Raw genomic sequence first — 19774 nt, forward strand, 5'->3', positions numbered from 1 at the left:
TTAATTTGTTCCCTTATCAGTTTGGTATGAAAGAAAAATCTCACCTTTTTCTTGTTTCTTTTTTTTTTTTAATTATGGAAAAATTATATTCTAGCATAACAATCCAAATTTCAGCCTAATAAAAACTGATTTAAAGTATAATGTTAGGAGCTGGCAGGACTGTAATAATTTTAACCTTGACAATGAGATGGCATTCTCTCTCTGCTGTTCTCAATAAGAGAAAAATGAACAAACACACTAACTCACACACACACACACACACACACACACACACACACACACACACACACAGAGATAATATATTTTTAGAATACATTGAATAAAAAAATGGAAGTACTTGAAACGGAACTGAAAAATTATTTTGTGAGCTTGTTCACCCAAATCTATGCTATGTTAATTTAGCATTTTTGAAAATTCCCATGTAATTTTTCATACTATTATGTTGTTGAGAAAATTAGTCTTATTATTTACCAGACTCCCCACAAAAAAATAAAAAAGGAACTGTATAATTATTTTCACAAAGTAGAAGAGCACCCCCTTCAGCCTCCAAAGTTCATTAAAAGATTATTAATTATTTTGCATTAATATCTGTCATATATGAAACAAAACAAAGAGTGATATATTGGGATAAATCGTCAAAAGTCTGAAACAGTTGCATTATGCTGTCCTATGTAAAGAGATGCAGTAGTTATTTAAGGAATCACCAATGAGCTGATCTGGCAGCAGGAGAAGAAAAAAGAAAGAAAACCTTGACAAGTAGGTGGTGGTCCATCCATCTGAAGTCTTTCCCCTAGCCGGCATGTCAGAATCTCGTTACCAACCAGTGTAAAGCCTGGTTGACACTGGTACCTTATTATGTCTCCTGTTCAGAAAAACACACAGGGCAAAACAAAAACAAACAAAAGAAGCATTAAACAGCAATTAACTGAGACTTTTAGCACTGAAACATTATTGATTAATGAAGTTTCTTATCACCATAACATACAATCGGCTAAATGACCTCTGGGATAAACAACTTTGATTAGTCTAAAAAATGTGGTAAATCAGCTTTGTGTTGCACACTGTGCTGCATCTATCACTTCTTTTCATCACATTATTTGTTAGATAGTTTGCTATGTTGTCTGGGTTTGACTGATGCTATGTGAACCAAATGTCCACAAAGATTTAAGCAATTTATAGGATAACCATTACAGAACAAAATGAAGGTCTAAGATCAAGTCAGTAATTCATACAATCCTGAGGGGAAAAAACATTAAATAGAAAATGGATTTGTTAATGCTATCTAGATTTGGCACTCTGAGAATAAGAAATTGTCACCTTTTAATTAAGAAACCAAAAATTCATATAATTTTATGGACCATTAAAAGTATAACTTGCATATCCCAGCAGTTCTCTTTGGCCTGTATTACAGAGAAAAAACAAAAACCAAAAAAGTAATTCCTCATTGTGACCTGTGTAACTAATCATATATTGGTGCATATACTAAAAGAAATTATTTTCTTTGCCGTCACATGAGCAAAATGACCATACATCTGAAATCAGATCATATAAATCATATTTATTTGAAATACAGGTGGCTAAGTTATATTATTGACATGTCTCAGAAAGTCAGAATGTCATCCCCTTCTCTGATTCTCATAACTTTTGCAAATTTGATTTCACTTTTTAGCTCACAGAACCTTAATTGTGGTATAGAATTCTATATAGATAGAAATCTATATAAAATATAGAATGTATACATGTTTTCTTGTGGGTTTTACATGTTTCAGTGTAATACAGTGTTGTATATTAAATGTTATGAAAAATGTATTTTAAAATTAAGTCAGTTACAAAGAGTTATTGCATTACTTATATGTAATCTCTGAAACATAAATGCGATTCAGGATACATAGCAAGAAAAAAAGGAATTACTTCTTTAAAATTGCATTTTCAAATAAAAATCTAAAATATTACAAGCATGATTTCCATTTTAAAAAACACCTTGTGCACAGCAAGTTTATTTCATAAACAAAATTTGTTTGTTTTAATATTACCTATTTCAAATTCGTCATCCTCAGCCAGAATTTCAGCATTTGGTATATTTGCCGGAGGCTGGCAGACACGGAGCTGATAGGCTATAAACAGGAACAAAGCACAGTTGACATTCTCAAACATAGCTATCATAGTTATGAAATAACTGATTTAATATCCACAATAGCAGGATAAACATAAAAACTCAATTTATTTTGAAACTTTCAAAATAATCAAAAGAAAGAAATTAAAACATTGGAAGTTGTGTCTGCATTCTCAATTAGATATTTAGTCTTAGTTGCTAACCCCTCTTTGTAAATAATGTAAGAAGTTTACAAATGTTTTGCCAATTTTCTCACTTGAGCAATCCCAGTCAAAACCAAATATTTTTGTAATTTTCATTGTTCTTTGTTTGTTTGTTTGTTTGTTTTGGATTTTTCTGGTATTTTTTTTTAAACAATACAATTTTTCTGTTGAACTCTTCCACTTCTGAAACATTGTAATAAATACAAGTTTTGGAGTCCCAAAGATTCTACAAAGAAGCAGCATATGTAAGGGACAGAAGCATTTTGAATTTGAAATTTCCAAATAAATAAACAGTTGTGGAACACACATCATCTGCAGACAGTGTTATAGAACAATCCTGCTTTTAAAATTCTTATTTGAAGTTTCACATAAAATAATTTTCTGAGATTTACCACATGATGCAACCACCAGGCAAGAGAATCATGTGAAATAAATAAAAAGATAAGTAGAGGAAGTGTATGCAGAAAATGAAGAGATTGGTTTTTTTTTCCCCAGAGATCTAATAAAAATGGGTCGATGTTTGGACAGACAAAATTCGATTTGATCTTAATACAATTAGCATAGAAATCTGGCAAAAGAAATTACCTTGACATATTTTTATCTACAGTTGAGTCTTCCCTTTCTTAAAGTGCACATTCAAGATGAAGTATGCTTGGTTTTCATTAATATTACATTTTCATACAGCATTGGTTTATAGCATTTCTCTTTAGCATAAAATATCATCTACTTGTGGCAGATGACAGTTCAGCTTCTGAAATACACATTCTTGGTTGTTTTGTGTGGTTAGATCCTTTAATACTCTTAATTGGTCAAACTTTTAAAAATCACAAAATTTATATGGTAAGACAGACCTTTTCTTACTAATGAGCCACCCTTATTTGATATCTTCCTATTACACTCCTTTTCTTCAATCACGTAATGAAGATCTACTTAAATCAGTGAGTCAGAAAGCCTTAGAATAATGCAATTTAAAATAAAACATACCAATAAACATGAAACAGCTGTACAGTTTGCTTCTTAAGAAAAGTTATAAGTCATGAATATAATTAAAAATTGATTCAATAAAGAACTCATACAATTTATCTCAAATGTCTGTCATTTAAGGGTAACAGCAGTATCAATTTTAATCCCAAAATATTTATTTTAAATAAATTTGACTCTTTGACTGTCTTTCCTTTATTACTATAATTTTTGTTTTGCTGACATGAAGGATCATAGACTCCAAGATACTGAGAGATTTATTTATCTTGACAACATTAGTACAAAAATCATTTAAAGTTTCTTTATAAGTGATATTTGTCTGCTCAGTTTGCATCTTTATTGCATATTAGGGCCCACACCTGTTGTATGACAATTTTCACAACAAAAGAAACAAGTAAAAGGAGATCTTTAGAGACACATTAATACTAGCAAATTACTAGAGCAGAAGAAATAGCCTCAAGTTACTTCACATGAGCCTGGATATTAGTAAAAATGTGTTAACCAAAAGGGCTGCCAAGCATTGGAACAGGCTGCCCAGGGGAGTGGTGGAGTCACCATCCCTGGAGGTATTTACAACACAGGTAATGTGCTATTTATCTACATTGTTTAGTGGTAGAATTCACAGTGTTTGGTTTAAAGTTGGACTTCATAATCTAAAAGGTCTTTTCAAATCTGAATAATTCTATGATTCCATGAGCATTAAAATGCTGATATATTATGTTAACATACTGATATATTAGTAGATATCAATACATATGGACTCATTAATGAATACAAAATGCCATTTTATCTTTTGCAAGTTGATACGTGCAATTTAGATGCCAAGATTTGGAATGGAAATTCTGATCCCGCTCTGCCTAACCCTGCTGCAGTCTCTCCATAACCAACTGATGGTATTTTTTCTTCATTCTACCCTTTATGCATTTTTCTGTTTTGTTTTGCTTAGCTTAAAGTTCCTTTAATCCCATCAATTCTGTCTATCTGTATTTACCAATATCTTTAATAAGTCAAAAAGAAAGTCTTCTAGTCACAAAATTTGACCAGGATCCAGAAAACAGGATGTAGTCTGTCAGTGTTTCCTAGGAGGTTCAATCCAATGGGCATTCACAGAGCACCTAAACCCATCCTTACTTCTCCATGTTTCCTTGCAATTAGAACAATATAAAACACACTTGGCCACAGAAGGTCTGGATGAATACAAAAAGAGGAAGAATTTGGTGCATTAATTCATACACATTTTCATTCTGTCAGTATTTAATTCAAGGGCAAATTACTGTTAACTACACTATGTAGTTCACTATCATTGAACTGTATAGTGTGGTAAATAATGGGTACAGTTCACTATCATTGGTATCTCTATACAAACAGCACTTACTTCAAAATATCCAAATGTCAAAAAGAAAATTAATGTCCTCCAAAAGCATTTAGGTTTCAAAGGAATTTTAGGAGCATTGCAAAAAATAAAAGTATGTGCACCTTAAACTTTAGGGTCTTGATGCTGCCTTCTTTGTTCATGTCTCATCATAGTGCAATCTTTTATTTTTGTTTGATTAATAGTGAATTTAATATCTGGTCAAGAAAATAACGCATTTTCATCATTCTTGTTATTCTTTCATATGTTCTCATTACCCTAGTAGTGGTCAATTATATTAATAATAGCAACTCTTCTTAGAAAAAGCAACTGACTTTTTTTGTGCCTTGCCTTCCTCCAGTGACCAGTATCAACAAGGAAAAAGTTTAATTTGTCGCACTTACCATAATAACTAAGTACAAAGAAGCCACTGGTAGTAAAATCACTGTGAAACTTTATCAGAATCTGATTGGAAGTGCTATAGACTGATTCTAATGCAGTGTTGCCACTAAATTGTCCAATTTGAGGGGAAGTTTGGTCTGGTCCATCCCTAAGAGAAACAAACAGAATAAATTTTTTTGTTTGTTTTTTGGTCCAAAAAGTAATAATTTCTCCAAATTTGAAGTTAATGCAGTAAATTTTCCCTAGACTTTACTAAAAGGCATGAGATAATTGAAATAAGATAAAACAAACATCAAGGGCTGAAGACCTTTTCATATCCTGTATGTGGACTGAATACTAATGAATATGTCAACCACCTTCTGCAAGTCACATCCTTATTTTCTAATAAAAATTGCAGCCAGCTCAAAATTGTTGAATTTATGATTGTGCTTCATCTACTTGCCTCATTTGTGTATCTATACTTTCAAATGTGGTTATCAGAAAATAAATAAAACTAATCCCGTTCATGTCCCCCAGTCTTTTGAATCTGATAATTTCTAGGAAAATTAAGAGATAAATAATGTCGTTAGAATCAATTAATAGAATAATTTGAAAACACAAGAATGAATATTTGCTTTAGCAAATATAAACCAAAAAAGCTTATAGACTACTGAATACAAGATTTCACTTGAAAACTTCATGTTGACATTAAAAAATGCACATTTTATTTGCAATGCTGTTCTAAATTACTTTTAGGTATGCTGTAATGTCAGTATTTTTTAGCCTAGCTTTCCCCTGCATAATTAATTGTTTTAATGATATCATTTACAGTTTACAGTATATATCAATAGATAAGAATTGATTTAAAGATAGTTTTTATGAGTGATTCAGAGTTTTCTCAATCAATTGGTTGCTGTGTCAGGAATTTTATATAAATGGTTTTGTCTTTTTGACTCAGCTAAGTATTGATATAACTAATGGTAGCTTTAACCAAAACAGATCTTCAGCTGAATAATTTCTTGAATCCTTCTTCACATGAATGTATTGATATTGTTTTGTACTATTTATTATGATTTTGACAATATGTATAATGTTAGTAAAATCATTGCTACCTTATGGAAAAAAATTAAATACTCATTTCAATAGAAAATATCAAACTTAGTACTTAACAGCAGTGGAATTGTACAGAGGACAGTATAATGATACAAGAGTATTAAATATTCATCATTGCTTCTTTCCAGATTAGAGTTGTCAAATATTAAGCAATAGAAGCTTAAATGTTATTTTTTCAATTGTTATTAGCATAATGTATTTTAAAATAAAATAATTTCAAAATATAAATATGGACACTTTTCATTTTGAAAATTTTGTAGTAAGAAGACATGAATGAAATGTTGCCCTACTTTGGTTTCTAGTACTCCTTTTCTAAACACTAATACACACATCTGAAACTTCTTATCACTCCTGTCTTAAGTATTATTTCTCTTGATTCTGGATGAGCTATTATAACATATGAACTGACAAACACCATTGTTGTTTTTGATTTCTTGTCCAGTGTTACCTAGAGAGACTGGTTCATGGGAAAACGTGGACTGTTGCAACTCAGTCATTTCTCCTAGAGGGAATACCAGTTTGAAGGGGAAGATCACAAGCATGTTCTTTTAAATTAATATTTGTTTACATACTGTCACATGAAGGTGGAATAAATGTCAAAAGTGTTTTCTTACCAGACAGTTATGAAATCATATATTGGCTCTGTTTGGAGAACTGTAAAATTAATGTAGATTCCATTCCCAGGTGGTACTCTTACAAGCCAGAAGCAGTCTTGAAAGTTTGGGTACTCATCAGGGTATCCTGGAGAGTATATGGTGCCATTCATTGCAGTTATGTTTCCTCCACACAGAGCTACAAAAAATACACTTTTTAAAAATAGACAGTAAAGGCTTTTTGCATTCTGCTTAGACTATATAAAAGCCCTAGCTTTGAACACATTTGGTACTGTACAACTTAATTTCTCATAAATGTCCCTGTGCAAAGGAAACAGATTTTATTCAGCTCTGTGCAAAGTCAGAAATCTATTTTGACAGTATTGGTTAAATACAAAAGAAAAAAAAAAGAGAGAAAGAATAATTCTGATGTCACAAATACTATCAGAACTGGAATTAAAGAAATATACATACATATAAGGCAAAATTCCCAGCACAACTGAAAATTACTGTGTTCGGGCTTTGTGTAAATTCCAGCTACAGATTAGCAACAAAATATATTAATTGTTTTCATGTGCAGTCACAAGAAGAAATTCAATCAAAATTAACACATGTAAGAAGGCACATAAAAGGTTGAGGGATGGGAGAAAATTAGAGAGGAACTTCAAAATTAAAACATTGTGTCCAATAGTATGAATTATAATTTTGCATCTATGGATAGAAATTCTAGTAGACAAAGAGTCCTCTCTTCAATTCATGTTGAAGAGCACTAGACTCCTAATTTTAGACATCATACAGTGCAAGAGTGACCATACAGATTCTGGACTTTCATTCCTATGTATTTCTGGAAAACTATTAGTCCAAATTAGATTAATTTCTCCATACAGATTTCAGATGTATGTTGAATAAGACACCACCCAGTTATTACAGAAGCAAAATTTTATGCAAGCCTAGTTCTGGAAAAGTGAACGAAGCTTAAAACTGTATAATTTGCTTTATTTTGCATACATTTATTTTGCCCACTTGACTCTGTAATGTGCATCTTATGGCAAGATAGATTTTCTAAAATATGTTTAAAAATCTCTAAGCAGAGAAGCTTGTTGGAAATACAGGTTTGACATACAGGAATTATGCAACGTTTGTGTTTAGCAAAAGTATGTCTTATGGTTTATGTTTATACGCTTTGGTGCTGAACTGTAAGGAGACCTCCACAGTGATACTTCAACCATTCAAACTCAACAGCTTGGGCACTGCATTTTTCAGCTTTAAACTTACAGGCTCATGGGGGTTTGAGAAGTACAGACAAAAATGGTTTTGCAGCCAGGTCTTAGGGGAGTGAAGACAAGGTCTGATAACTGTCAGGAAACAAGATTTCTTGGAAAAGGAGAGGGAACAGATTCCAAAGAAATTAAAGCAAAGGAGATGTGATAAGAAAGGTCAGAGAGTGTTAGATGATGCTGAGCACAGGTTAACGGAATATTAGGTGCATGGAAGAAGAGAACAAAACTATTTAAGTTGAAAGCACACCTAGTCATGTTTAATTCAGATTGTCTGCTTCAAGAAGCCTGAGGAATTAAACAAGCCTTGGTATATCTTGTCTTAACAATAAAGACATTAAAGCAAACACAAATTTAAGACAAGCCGTGTATTTCTGGTACTAGGTATACACAAAAAAGCCAACTTCATTTTAATGCTTTTGAACACAAAGCCTTTATCTCAAATCAAACCAAGTAGAACTAGAAGATAAATCTTCATTCTTTTCCTGCAACAATAAAGAAAAAACAAAGACAAAAACAAAAAACCCCAGAACTTGAAAAGATCTGTAGCATATAAAAATGTCATAATGGACAGTCTGTAATCATGCAGGAAACATGCATTTTAGATCTCTATTATCAAGCTGGTGAATTTTTTGTATCTTCATTTCTCATATCAAATTAAGTAGAAACAAAGAACATTCAACCACTATTCAGGAGCTTCATTGAGACTGATACTCACAGAAACAACTTGCTTTGAACATCTTAGAATTTATTAATTAAATTATTGGAATAAAATATTGGTTCCAGTAAGGTATTTCAAAGAAACTGAATCACTTCATTCAATAAATTGTTTTGATTGTGAAGCACAGAAAATACAGCTGGAACTAACAGGAAAAGCTAAGTGTTTAGCTTTTTTTTTTTAGACATGAACTATGAAGACATTACTATTCCACAGGATCCAGAAAATGGGCAGTGAAACTTAAATAATGAATTAATTTCTACCCCTTTCACACAAAGAAAAAAAAAAAGAAAAAAAAAGAGTGAAGGTGTGTAGGTGTCATCTCTCTATTATATGATAAGGTTTGCCCTTTTGAATTCAGTACCACTTAGGTCCTAATTTAGCTACCACATCCCCCAAAAATTCCTAAGGCTCACTGACTCTAGGAGGAATTTTGAATAATAAGGCTTCTCATTTAAGTACTTAACTTTGGGTATCTGGTGCAAAATAAAATGAAAAAATCCAGAATACAGAGGAGCTTTTTATTTTCTATTTGGGTGGTTGCATTTTGCTTTGGAGTATTTTTTTGGGGATGGGGTATTGTTGTGTTCTTGTTGGAGGTTTTTATTTGGGCATTTCTCTCTTACAGGATAGTGAGATTCCATTCTCAATGCTGTGTTTTACCATTCAGTATAGAGGGAAGCTAAGCCTTGAAGTGGAGAACTGATCTTTGGCCTGCTTCTTTGAGTCAGGTTCCTTTCAGCATAACTAGGGAAGAGACAAACACTTCTACAGAAGCACCACAGTCATTCTGTCTCCTTAAAATTAAAGCTGTGTGCTAGTCACAGTTCCTTGAACCTCCTCATTTGTTTCAAGCACAAGTGAAAGAAACAAATGTAAAAGGTTAAAAAAATCTCATTTAAAAAAAATCCCATTCAGAAGGAGCATATGTACAAACAATTTCACAGAGCACTGGGTGGAGGACAATTTCACTCTAGACTACATTTAATGTTTCTTTCTAACTGATAAGAAAGAATGTAAGTGGCCAGAATTGGCAAATTTAATTTTTGAAGCCTTTTTCTTAATTTAGTCCAGAGTTTTACTGCATTGCTTCACCTAGATTAAAAGCAGTATGGGTCTCTGCATTCCAGACTTTAAGGCTTATCTCAGATAAATTTTCAGAGATTTCACATTACAAAACATTTCAGCTTCTCTGTTAAATTTTTAATGTGCAAAATTGAGTACTTCCTTTGCAAAGATCACACTATAAAAATAAAGGTCTCTATAAATCAAAAAGCTGAAGTTACTTCAGTTAACAGTCTTAGGAAGACTTTAAAAAGATCAAGGGTTTATAGGTCACCTGGAACATACCTTCACATCTGGGGAGAGGATGATTCCAATTGCGGCTGATGCCATGAAGACAAGTCAGAGCTGAATTTCCAATCAATGTGTAGCCAGGAAAACACTCAAATGAAATCGTCTGTCCCACAGTGAAGTCATTTCCAATGACAAAACCATTACGAAATGGTCGAGGATCAGGACAGCTTTGTAGCTGATATGCTGAAATAAATAATAATAGTGGGAAAATCAGTAAAATAAATATTCTGATTATCTCAAAAATAAGAGCTTTTAATTAGAATAAAATTAAAAGTCATGGACAGCCCATATTTTGGGAAAAAAGTTCTGTGATGCTGATGATCAAACAATTGATTTTACGCCTGGAGAAGTACAGTGAACCAATTACACTTCTGTGCTGACAAATAACATTCCTTTTTGCTGTTTGAAGATAATATACTGAGATAGATTAAGTGCTTTTCTGATCCAATAGTTGTCAGGTTTTACATTCTTATGTTTAAGTAGAAGGAGACATTATGATGTCTAAATTTTTTTGTTTGTTTGTTTGTTTGTTTTTCCCAGAAGAATTAAAAGCCTCTATAATGAACTGGAATATCAAAGACTTTACAGTGAACAAGTAAAATTTGAAAACAAGATTTTCTCACACATCTCGGTGATGTTTTCCAAGAAGCTTTGAAGCATTGTGTTCTTATTACCAATGTGAGAACAAATAAGCTGTACAGTCTGAAGTAAAAGAATACCATGTTGTACATGCTTAAAAGAATCCCTTCTGTCTTATGTAGTTAAAACACAGAAAAGAACTTTCCAGTATTTTGACAAATGACAGCATCTCCAAAATTATTACTATTAATAGTATATGGTCTTATGTTTTTTATTGTCCTTAGCAGTTTAGACCACAAATTGACTTTTCCTTTAAAAGCTAATTCTTTTGAGAGTGGCTCACTTCCAGAATGTTACATAGAGTTCAAATCAGTTTGGACTTGTTACTATTAAAAGAGTAGTAGGAGACTGCTCTAAAGTAAAAGGTCTTTAAATCACTCTTAGGTGTTATTCATATAATAAAAACAGGTCTACTTTAAAATACACATTTGACCTTTTTTCATGAACAGTGGTGATCTAATCCCTTTTAAATGAAAATGCAATTCTATAAATAGAACTATGATCTCGTGATCTTCACGAGCTCAGCATGACCTACTTGGGTAGAAAAGAACAAGGAAAATGATGACCTAGGAAATAAAATGAATTTGGAGATTTTTTTGGGTTGGCATTAATTTACACAAGCCTATACTGATCCAGTAATACAAAATAGCGTTTCAATCTATACCTTCCAGAAGCCACTGCAAAAAATTAAAATTCCAGCAGGCTTCCAAACATTGAATAGAGATGTTTCTTCTGTAAAGGCATACAGTGTAAATTAATATGCCAATCAGCTTCAGATATTGGCAATTATCTGTTTGCTGACATTTGACCTGATTTTAAAGAAAATATGCAATCAATTTGCTTTTTTTCATCTTAACTTTCTTCATTCTTCTGTTTTATCTCAATGTTTAAAGCTTTGGACTGAAACACATTAAATCTTTCATATTTATTTTTAGGAAACCCCAAAACCCCATAAAATCTTTAAAATCCACCTTGTTCTCTTATAAGAATGTCCAAATCTCACCTTGATATACAATATGAAATCCTTGTTTGTTCTGTGAATAATCACTGTGAAAGTATAAGCTGGTTTCATGAGTTGTGCTGAACAGAGAGGCTGGTAGCTGAGGGCCACTGAGTCTCCCAATAACAGTGCTAGTTTCTGTAGATCCACTCCTAACTTCTAAGTAATCATGTATGGTTTCCGTTGAGAAATTCAAAAATTGCAAATGGACACCTGAAAAACATTGTCAGTAAATAAACACCCCCAGTACCAAAACCAGGAGGGAAAAATAAAGTGTGCACATCTTACACTGATAATGGCAGAAAATATTCATGTGGTGGAAGTCATGTGCTGCCTGACAAGCATCTGTAATCCCAGTCCTGATGTGTGTTGGGCTGCACATCTATCATCTGCCAGCAAACTCTGATTGGACTAGATGGTGAGCAGGAAGCCTCAGGTCTAAGTCAGGGTATCAGGCAGGCTGAGCCTCTGCTGGCACACCAAGGACTTGTGAAAGCAGAGTACGTGGGGAACACGTAAGTGCTGCATACAGACTGTGGTATATGATGGTTTTGGTGACAGAAATTTCTGATTATTTGGTTCAGTGAGGAATAGGAAGTCAGCTTACTATCCATTAGCAAGTTATCTCTCCTAACCAGGTGATGTATTATAAAAATTATGTGGCATGAGAAGAAAATGCTATGCATTGAATAGTTATAGCTCTTAAACATTTTCCTATTTATTACATATTTCTATAAAAGTTAAAACAAAGAAAAATCTGTATTTTGTCTGGATCCATTGTAACTATGGCATGATAATGCAACAGTTTCATTAGAACGATGATTGAGTCCTACTGGAGTTTCTGGCAAAGACAATCAACAGAATTTCATATAAAACTGAAAGTAAAAGATATAATGCCAGATAAATTATTGAAAGTCATGAATAAATTTGTAACTCCTGGACTGTAACATGATAGTGTTTCTCACTGTCTTTTAGAACTTTCCCCCAGATATCATGTAAAGTTTATGAATGATTTTCTGAAGCATGAAACATTTAAATGCAAGTTAGGTGCATAATTAAATTACTGTTAGCCTGATAATTTCTGTCTTGCTTTATCTGAAGACAATCTATAAGTGATAAGAAAGCTTTTTCTTATAAGTTTCTTTCTTTGACTTTTTCAGCCTTCCAAATATTTCCTACACAGAGAATAAAGCTATATTCAATCTTCGCTCTTTCTCTATCATGATATTTTGGCCTTTCATTTGATCCTGTGAACCACACATTTGTCCAAATTTAAGCTGCCATTAATAACTACCAGCTCACATAACCTTGCTGTCAGTTTTTTCCTCTTTTGCCAGCTTTCTTTGATGCAAAAGTAGAAATATATTTTTGCAAATCATAATACTCTATGTATTGTGCTATCTTTCTCTTCAAGTTTCTGAACCATACCAATCTTCAAAAGATTTATCCCTTGCTCTGCCAACACCTGCCTATATTTCTCTGAGACTTCAGTTTGTTAGACTACTTTTTTTCTATGCTTTTTGCAGTTTGCACACCCTGCTTGAAAAGTAGCTAATATATTTATATATGCAAACAAACACAGTGTCATTGGTAAAAACATTACACCATTAGCTAATATACAGTGGCGAAGCTTATGATCTTATAAAAAGTTATAACTGGGACAAAGTCTTCCTAAAAAGAGTTGAACAAGTAAAAGTCTATAGAAGGTTCCCATTATGGTGTTTTGAGTTTTTCTGTTTACTACACAGAAGAGTTGGACATAAGTGCCTCCACTACATCAGAGTCTCAGCATCACTAAAACCAGTTTTAGCCATCACTCCTTCAAATGTCACATTTTTCTTTTTTAACATTGAAATTTTATTTTAATATTCAATTTTGTTTCAAACATATCTCACTTAAAAAAGGTGAAAACTGTCAAGCATGCTTCAATACGTGCAGCTTTAGCTTTCTTCTAGAAAATGAAGTATTTCATTTTCCTATATATGAACTGCACAACAGTTCATAAATCCAGTGAACAAACCTCAGTTGGTACAAAGCAGTTCAGAACTATAGATTTTGGTGGTTAAACTCACTTATCCAAGACACTGTTTCTAAAACATCAGTAGCTGAATCTCATGCCTAATGAAAGACAAACTAAATGGTATGTTAATAATGCAGAGTGCAAATAGCAGTCTGAAGAGTTAAATTAGAATTATTGTACACATAAATCTGGCAAAATGCAGCAAAGAAAACAGAGTAAGAAATCATTATGGGAAGAGAGACAGGGTAGAAGTAAAGGGAGGGAAGAGGCAGATATCAATGTATTTGGGATAAGAAGACAGAAGGTTCTGGATGCAGTTGAACATACCATTTTTTAAATTTAAAATTTAATCAATATTCAAGATTTTTATTATTTCTTATTTATTAGCAAATGTCTCTGGAATCATCTATCAAAATATCCTTTTACAGCTCTGAATATCCTTTTCTCCTGTGGATTTGATACAGGAGTAATGCATCTATTACTGCTATATATTTTTTTTTTTAATAACTTATCAAAGAAAAGCCTATTTCACGATTCTAGACAGCATTATGACTCATTATAAAGCACTACAAATTCTCCCATCAGGCTATCTAAAAATACAGGGAGTGGTAGATTTAAAGTGTCAATGTTATTTCTACAAAATGCTAAGACAAAAAACCCCAAACAATTATTGATTGTAATCTTGTGTGTTTTGAACAAAATGCAAACAAACAAATTGGGTTCTATATAGAAATCCATATTCAAATATAATATATTTCCTCCAGATAGAGTTGGTTAAATCAATGTTACAGAATGTTTAATATTTTTCGATATAAACAATCCATGCAGAACAACTGGCTTTCATTTAAATTTAAGTGTATTAGCCTCATGGGATTTCTAATAAAAAATACCACAGATTTGATTTTAAAAAGAGGAGGGAAAGAATCTGAACATGTGCAGAAGAGAATGCTATTTGGGATGTTATACTCACTCTGGAAGACCCAGAAATTCTGTATCATCAAGTAAAGAATATGACAAAAGATGGCAAGTACAAAATAGAAAACAATGAGGCCTGTCTAAGAAAATCAGCACACCGTTCAACTAGCATATAAAGAAAAAAATCCAAGGCCATATACTCCTTAAAAAGTGTCATGTGCTAAAAAATTAGATAGGACAACTCTACTGGCTAGCTTGGAATAAAGATTTTACATTAAAATATTCATAAGATCCACCCAAAGTTGCTCAAGAGGTTAGCCAATGTAATTAAATGCTGATAATACCTGTACAAAATTGTGGTGAAATAAGTGAAGTTCTAAATATTTGAAAAAGTCTTAATATATATTCACCTTTAAGACAGCAAAAAGAACCTGGGAAATGGCAACTACAGGTTTGCTGTAGTCCTTGAAATTATGGAACTTGTTTATTTGGAGGCAATTTCCAAACATATAAGAGACAAAACAACACTTAGGAGCAGTCAACATGGATTTTCTAACAGAAAATCACAGTTAATCAACCATTATATCCTTTTTATTATTAAATTGATGAAGGGAAAAGATGTGTATATAATATACTTTCACTCTGTTATGGCTTTTGACTCAGTCTATAACGTTCTCTTTTGAAAGCTGAACATACCTGAGCTCAATTAATGGAAATGAAGTCAGTTAAAAATTAACATAACTTTGAGGCTGCAAGGGTGATAATTGTCCATTCAATGGTTGGCAGCCAGTAACAAACGGGTAATATTCTGCAGGTTGCTATGGAAGCTTGCACTGATTTGTGTCTTCAGAAGAGACTTGGAAAATGAGAATGCAACCTCAACAAATGTGTGGAGGATACTAAACTGGGGGTTATGGATGATACTCTAAATGGCAAAATTTTTGTCTGAAGAACACTAAAAACTTAAGGACTGAGTAAATGAATGTGTCTTAAAGGTTTGCGCAAGGATAGGTGCAAAATTATACATCGGGACTGCAACATCTTTATCTGTTACAGGCTGGGGATTGATTAGGTGAGTAACAGCCCCAGCGAGAGGGTTCTGCCTGTCGTGGGCTTGACCCAGTGCTCCCCTTAGAGTGGGAAGTTTGACAGCATTAAGTGGGAGGCTTCTACATTTCCTTTAAAAGAGCATTTCTATTCTGCTGTGAGTTTCACCTAGGATATGCAAAGAAGATTAATAATAAAATAATTAATTAAAATATGTCTTTAGCTTCTCAATTGACTTGGTGTAAAATATTCATGGTAGTTTTTTGAGTTTTTTGTTGGGTTTATGACTCCACAAAAAGAGAAATAAATCCTCTAAAGGTAGAAAATAGTGCTGAATTCTAATTCAACAAATTTGTCTTTAATAGAAAATGCTGGCATATATTAAATGAAGAACCAAGAACCTTGTAGCTCTTCTATTTTAAATCTTTTAAGATTTTGTTAACATCTTCAAATGAATTACAATTATTTTTGTTTTTCTTTGCTAGGATAAAGATTAACAATATTTTAAAATCTATGTTCAGTGTTTTGCACCCATAAAAAAAAAACAATTTTAAATACATAAAATTACACATACCAAACCCAATAGGCAGTTTTATTGTCCATGTGCAATCCAAACTACTAGGATAGTTGCCGGGAAACCCTGGACTGAGAATCACTCCACTGAAGTCTGACATGCCACCACCACATTGTGCTAGGAAAGTAAAAAAAAACAAAACAAAACAAACAAAAAACCAAGAATATTTTTCAGAGGAGTGAAATGAGCTAAAAATTAATCCATAACATTGAAGATACGTAGAGCATTAATAATATAATAATACCTAATGATATATTTAAACAAATACACAAACATATCTTTACCACTAAATATCTGTAGGAAATTAATTTACAAGTAGGTACTTTGCAAATTTGTATCAACTCTGAATTGAGTATATTTCAACTTGGGGCATGAATGAACTCAAAATAGAACAGATTACAGAATAGCAGAATCATTCAGGTTGGAAAAGACTTCCAACATCATCGAGCCCAACCTCTCACCAATCACCACCTTCCCAACTAGACTATGACACTAAATTCCACATCCAGCCATTTTCTGAACACCCAGGGATGGTGACTCCACCACATCCCTGGGCAGCCCATTCTGTGAAGAAATGATCCGAAATTCCTGACTACTCTTCCCATAATGAGATTCTTCCTGATATCCAACCTGAAGCTCCCCAGGTGCATCTTGAGACTCTCTCGTCTCATCCTGTCACTGTTGCCTGAGAGAAGAGACCAACCCACCCGGCTCCAGCCTCCTTTCAGGCAGCTGTAGAGAGGGATAAGTTCTCCCTGAACCTCTTTTTCTTCGGGCTAAACACACCCAGCTCCCTCAGCTGCTCCTCACAAGACTTGTGCTTCCACCAGCATCATTACCCCAATGTTTGCTCTGCAATCTGTCTACAAGAACTGTCCTAGTGACAGGCAGGCAGCACACAGCAGCTTACAGCAGCACTGAGATAATCGTGCATGCTTTTAAAGGAGCATCTGAAAAATATGGGATAATGTATTATAAAAAGACAAAGTGTTTCAAGAGGACTTTTAAAAACTGAATTTGTATCCTGTTGTTCTAAAAACTAGATAAAATAAACAAACTTAGAAAAATACACATACACATTCTTCCACAGATTAAGCTAAATTCATATCTTAGTTTTATTTTTGTTTTCAGGCATGACATCAGTAAATAAAATTACTTAGACATCCACATTACATTTAAAGATGGTAATTATGATAAATAGAATTTTGTTTAGCAGTTTTGTCCAAGTAAAATTTGCTACAGCTTTTGAAACACAAGTAAAAATCATTACTTGCAAAAAAAGGGGAAAATATAAGAAAAAAACCTCTTAAATTTCTGCGCAGCATCTTCAGAATTTACCAAGAGCAGTGCAATTATCATATCAGACTTCCTAACCATATGTTAATGCATAATGACAAATACTGAAGACTAACTCCTGAAAAAATTCTTACAAATATCTCAACCTTGTTGAATATTTATAAATTCCAAACTGAGGGAGCTCAGTAACTCTCAGGAGGTTTTTAACACCCCACAGGATTAAGAACAGGATTATGAGAGGCAGCTCAAAAGGATATATATTAACTGTCTTGAAGAAAAGAAAAGCAAAAAAATCTTTAATGAGATCTGCAGCATCCTGCTTTCCATACATTCAAGATTACAAATCCTGATAACCTTTAGTGTTAGAGAATCCAAACAAAAAGGCATTTCTATGCAGTGAAAGAGATTAAAACTATGAGTGTTACATTCCTCATATTTATCATATATAAAAAGGGTATATTTAAATGCACTTCAGAATTTTCATTTTGGTTTCTGACACGTTTTCAGTGCTTTTTCCAATAATAATATGGACGTGTACAATTTAACATGAAAAATAATGTATCTTCTGAAATTCGGTAGACATGTTTATGCTGAGCTCATTAGAGATGAAAATGTAACATTATTTCTTGTTTAGTATCTTCTACAATTGCCATTACCCTCCCGGGGAAATGAGTCCTAAATAAATTAGCTGTGTTGCAAGGGTCTCTGGAGGTGCCATTCCTGATAATGAATTGATGATATATCTGACTAGAAAACATGGACTCATATCATAGAACAGTTTGGGTTGAAAGGGAGAACATGTGCATTTCTTTTACTGCTTGGACATTTCAGAAAAGATTTGCCAAGTGTGGAGGAGCCTTTGAAAATCTCTAATTTAATTTGACCATTTTCACTTTTAATTAAGTTTCTCCAGTTGTCCCAATTCTTTACACTACATGTGTATTATTTTCAAGTTTTCTTTCTTTCTATTTTCTGGTTTTCTAATTCTGCCATATTTAAGAAAAAATATGTATGCTAAACATACCTAAACATATTGGAATGGGATAATTCCATCTTCTTACTGGTCCAGGCATACAAGTGATGTGTGAATGTCCCTAAAATGACACAATATTTGCTAATTCATATAAAAACATACAGTATGCATCACATAGGTATTAAAAATAAAAAGAATGTAGAATTAAAACACCATCAAAATACACAAAAACCAAAAAAGGTATAGCAATGACATTGTACACTGTGAAGTGTATCATGCCTTCAGTACAGTAGAGAAGACTGTGACTGTTATCTCACTACATGATGGCTTCTATGCCAAAAATATTATTTCTTATAATAAAACAGAATCCAGCTGAATTCTGTACATATTTCAGTATAAACCACGGGTTTGGAAACTATGGGTCTAACTGAAGCAATGTTCGCATATTATGGATTTACATAATTTGTTGAACATTAAAAAACTATGCATACTATATAAATTATACACATTATGTAAGTGCTGACTTTACATTCATCATAGACACACCCTCTGTGCTGTTCATCAGCCTCATGTAATTCTAATTGTCTTCCAGAGAAAGCAAACAAAAAATGGAAAATCTTAAGACAAAACTGTACTTGGGATATCTCCCAGAACCATCTAGTCAGACTGCATAAGTCAGAAAAAAGTATGGAGGGAAGAAACTTTACAAGTGTCTTTGACCAGTCTATGCTCCTAAATTCTTTATTTTCTATGTTTTCTATTTTCTTTACTTCAGCTGTTTACTGTGACCTTCTGTTCACACACACTTGTATTTAAGGTGGGAATTAAAGCAAAGAAGCAACAGTATTTCTCAGGCTGTTTCCTAGAGTGGCCAGTTAAAACCAGGCAGTATAAGAAGAAAATTTAAATAGTCATTCTCAGAGCTGCAGTAACAGAACATGTATTTTATCTATTCTTGAACTGCTAGCAATCTGCAGGCATGACCTGGAATTCCATCTTGAAGGGGAAATTGGGATACAGGTCCCAAATCCAAACAGCAGTGGAAATCTGGTAGCACACAAGATTATTTTATTCTATAACTCTACATAAACTAGGCCTTATTTTTTTTTTTTTTTTTTTTGGTCAATGAAGAGAATTCAATTTCTATTTTTGATGCAGCACATATAAACCCAGTATCTAGGTTTTCACAGAATTATGTAAAATAAATACTTGAACTTATTAGCA

General features: G+C 33.0%; 1 protein-coding gene across 3 annotated transcripts in view; it reads right to left on the reverse strand.

Moving 5' to 3' along the window:
- Positions 1 to 19774, reverse strand: part of CSMD3 (CUB and Sushi multiple domains 3) — a 590741-nt gene that overhangs the window by 76602 nt on the left and 494365 nt on the right. For all 3 annotated transcript variants that reach the window (XM_062491358.1, XM_062491350.1, XM_062491342.1), the window contains 8 exons: positions 18602 to 18671; positions 16282 to 16398; positions 11729 to 11938; positions 10081 to 10269; positions 6757 to 6934; positions 5053 to 5198; positions 2034 to 2114; positions 749 to 862 (listed from right to left, as the gene is read on the reverse strand). In XM_062491358.1, coding sequence (XP_062347342.1) covers positions 749 to 862; positions 2034 to 2114; positions 5053 to 5198; positions 6757 to 6934; positions 10081 to 10269; positions 11729 to 11938; positions 16282 to 16398; positions 18602 to 18671 — 1105 coding nt within the window. The remainder of the gene's footprint in view (positions 1 to 748; positions 863 to 2033; positions 2115 to 5052; positions 5199 to 6756; positions 6935 to 10080; positions 10270 to 11728; positions 11939 to 16281; positions 16399 to 18601; positions 18672 to 19774) is intronic.

The sequence above is a fragment of the Cinclus cinclus genome, chromosome 1 (genome assembly GCF_963662255.1).
Source record: "Cinclus cinclus chromosome 1, bCinCin1.1, whole genome shotgun sequence".
In the NCBI taxonomy this organism is placed as follows: Eukaryota; Metazoa; Chordata; class Aves; order Passeriformes; family Cinclidae; genus Cinclus; species Cinclus cinclus.